Consider the following 2,264-nt stretch of genomic DNA (forward strand, 5'->3'; position numbering starts at 1 on the left):
TTTTTTTTTTTTTTTTTTGCTATAACATGTGAGTAAATAAGATTACCGTTGTATAAGTCATTATTCAAATCACCAACTTCAGCAATAGCATTTCCAAATTGTGCATTTCGTCCCTTAGATCCAAACAGCGATTTAGGATCCCAAAATGATATCCGTGCCTAAAAAAAACAAAAAATGTCAATCATAAGACATGTTTTATCCATTGATCTAAAGAGTAGGATCAAAACCAATGTTCTTATGGATCTACTGACAAAAGGTAGTTTGTTGAAAATATTACTGTTTGGAATATTGGAAAAAAAAATAGCGATGCATTCTTTTGAAAACTGTTTGCTGTTAATGCAACTTTACGGTTTGAACCAGTAAATTTCTTGTTTTTATAGCAACTGAACTTGTAGCTATTCAGTAGGAATGAACTTATTTTAGAACGCATTTATAAACTAACTATGCCATTGTAAAAGAAAGTGCGGATTAGTTTTTCTATTTTCGTACGGTACTGTAACAACAAATAAGTCGCCAATAACTTTCATTCTTCGCTTAGCGAAGATTTTAGAGTCGATAATGAATGTAGATTATATCATTACTTGCCCTACGTCTAACGCTATTTACATCTGTGAGCTAAGCCACCAAAATGACATACAATGATTTTATAGTTCGCGTTATTTTTATTTTTACTCTAAGATCAGCATTGTATGCAAGAAACATTAATTTGTTTAGCTCCTCCTCTGTTAATAACTATAAAAACTAGTATCATATTATGATACTAGTTTTAGTACTTATGCATTATGATTGCCACTTTATTTGTGTTATTTCATTCAGCGTTGATCATTGACTATATTACTAAAAGCCGTATGTATGGTGATTGTGTACTACGTCAATAGTAGAGCAGAAGTAATGCAGATTGTTAATATTAAATTAGAATTCTGAATAACTCTAAACATCACTAGAACTCTGAATAACAAAGTTAATCTTTCCGCTAGGCCCGAGATTTTAAAGTACCAGTTCTTAACTTTAGTATTTATAGTATAATATACAGCGTTAGAGATACAAGTAAGTATTTATAGTAGATAATACTTAACCAACGATATTAAAAACAAAATCATCTCAGTTAATTCTTGAGCCGAAAAAAAATGGCTTCTTCGCGTTTGCTTGACCTGCTAGAAAAGCAGCTAAATGTTATTCAAATCACACTTTGTCGTCTTACAGAGAAAACGGAAGTATAATACGATAATGTAGGCCTAGATGAAGTAAGCCCGAAAAATAGACGGAATGGTCATGGTTTGAACGCTTCTGATTATTGATCTCTCATGTGGGGTTGTCTTTAAACTAGATGGCAAAAGTAACTCAGTTATTGGACTTCTACAACAACGTTATCTTTTAAACTCTCCATTTAAATATGATACATCATTAATGGTGAGCAGTTTAATGTGATTCAAAATACACAATAAACATGTGATTTATCAAGTGATTTATCACTTGATATTTCATTATATATAGTGGGCCATCAAATTCCTTGACTGAACATATTTTAGATGTAAAAGCTAGAATTAAGCAGCTGCGATTTTTATACTCAGCGGGAAGAAACTGATGCCGTTCTCAGTGACAAAACAATCTCAAGAAGATTAAAGGTGTCCGGATTCAGAAAGTATTACAGAGCCTTCACTAAAGAAAACTAAAATAAATCATTTTTAAAAAATACAAATTAATTCAACATGCTTTGGTATAGTAGAAGCTAAAAATGAATCTTCAGTTCAACAAATTACAATTAACTTCGAATATTAGAAATAAATCTTTACATTTAAAAGATCATAGGGCAAAAAAAAAACAGCAATATAAACATACAGTACACTGGCTGATATAAACATCGACTTTTCCTTCCATTGCAATTTTTGTTTTGTACATCGGAGACCCGATTAAAAGATCGTCACAGCCATCATGGTTAATATCCACAGCACAAAGAGCAGCACCAAAATAAGAACCCATCTAGTGGAATACAAAAAAGTACTTATTAAACTGTTCATAGCCACAAGGTTGTGAAGCAATACAAAGATGTACAAATCACTGGATAGTTTTTCTTTTAGAAAATACATATTACATGTTGTCATGAATCTGTTGGAAATATTTTTCATTAAAGAATATTAATTGAAGGTTGTGATATTACATGAGACTGATGGGGAACATTATTTGTAGCTACGTCTATAACAATCAAAATGAAATTATAAAACAGAATAAACAATTTATAACATCAACCTTTCAATTAAGATAAT

At 30.9% G+C, this 2,264-nt stretch overlaps 1 protein-coding gene across 1 annotated transcript in view; it reads right to left on the reverse strand.

The window, feature by feature from the left end:
- Positions 1-2,264, reverse strand: part of LOC106881785 (integrin alpha-9) — a 49,577-nt gene that overhangs the window by 34,830 nt on the left and 12,483 nt on the right. The window contains exons 5-6 of the mRNA XM_052970165.1: positions 1,840-1,980; positions 47-158 (exon numbers count right to left, since the gene is read on the reverse strand). Of these exons, the coding sequence (XP_052826125.1) occupies positions 47-158; positions 1,840-1,980 (253 nt within the window). The remainder of the gene's footprint in view (positions 1-46; positions 159-1,839; positions 1,981-2,264) is intronic.

The sequence above is a fragment of the Octopus bimaculoides genome, chromosome 8 (genome assembly GCF_001194135.2).
Source record: "Octopus bimaculoides isolate UCB-OBI-ISO-001 chromosome 8, ASM119413v2, whole genome shotgun sequence".
Lineage (NCBI taxonomy): Eukaryota > Metazoa > Mollusca > Cephalopoda > Octopoda > Octopodidae > Octopus > Octopus bimaculoides.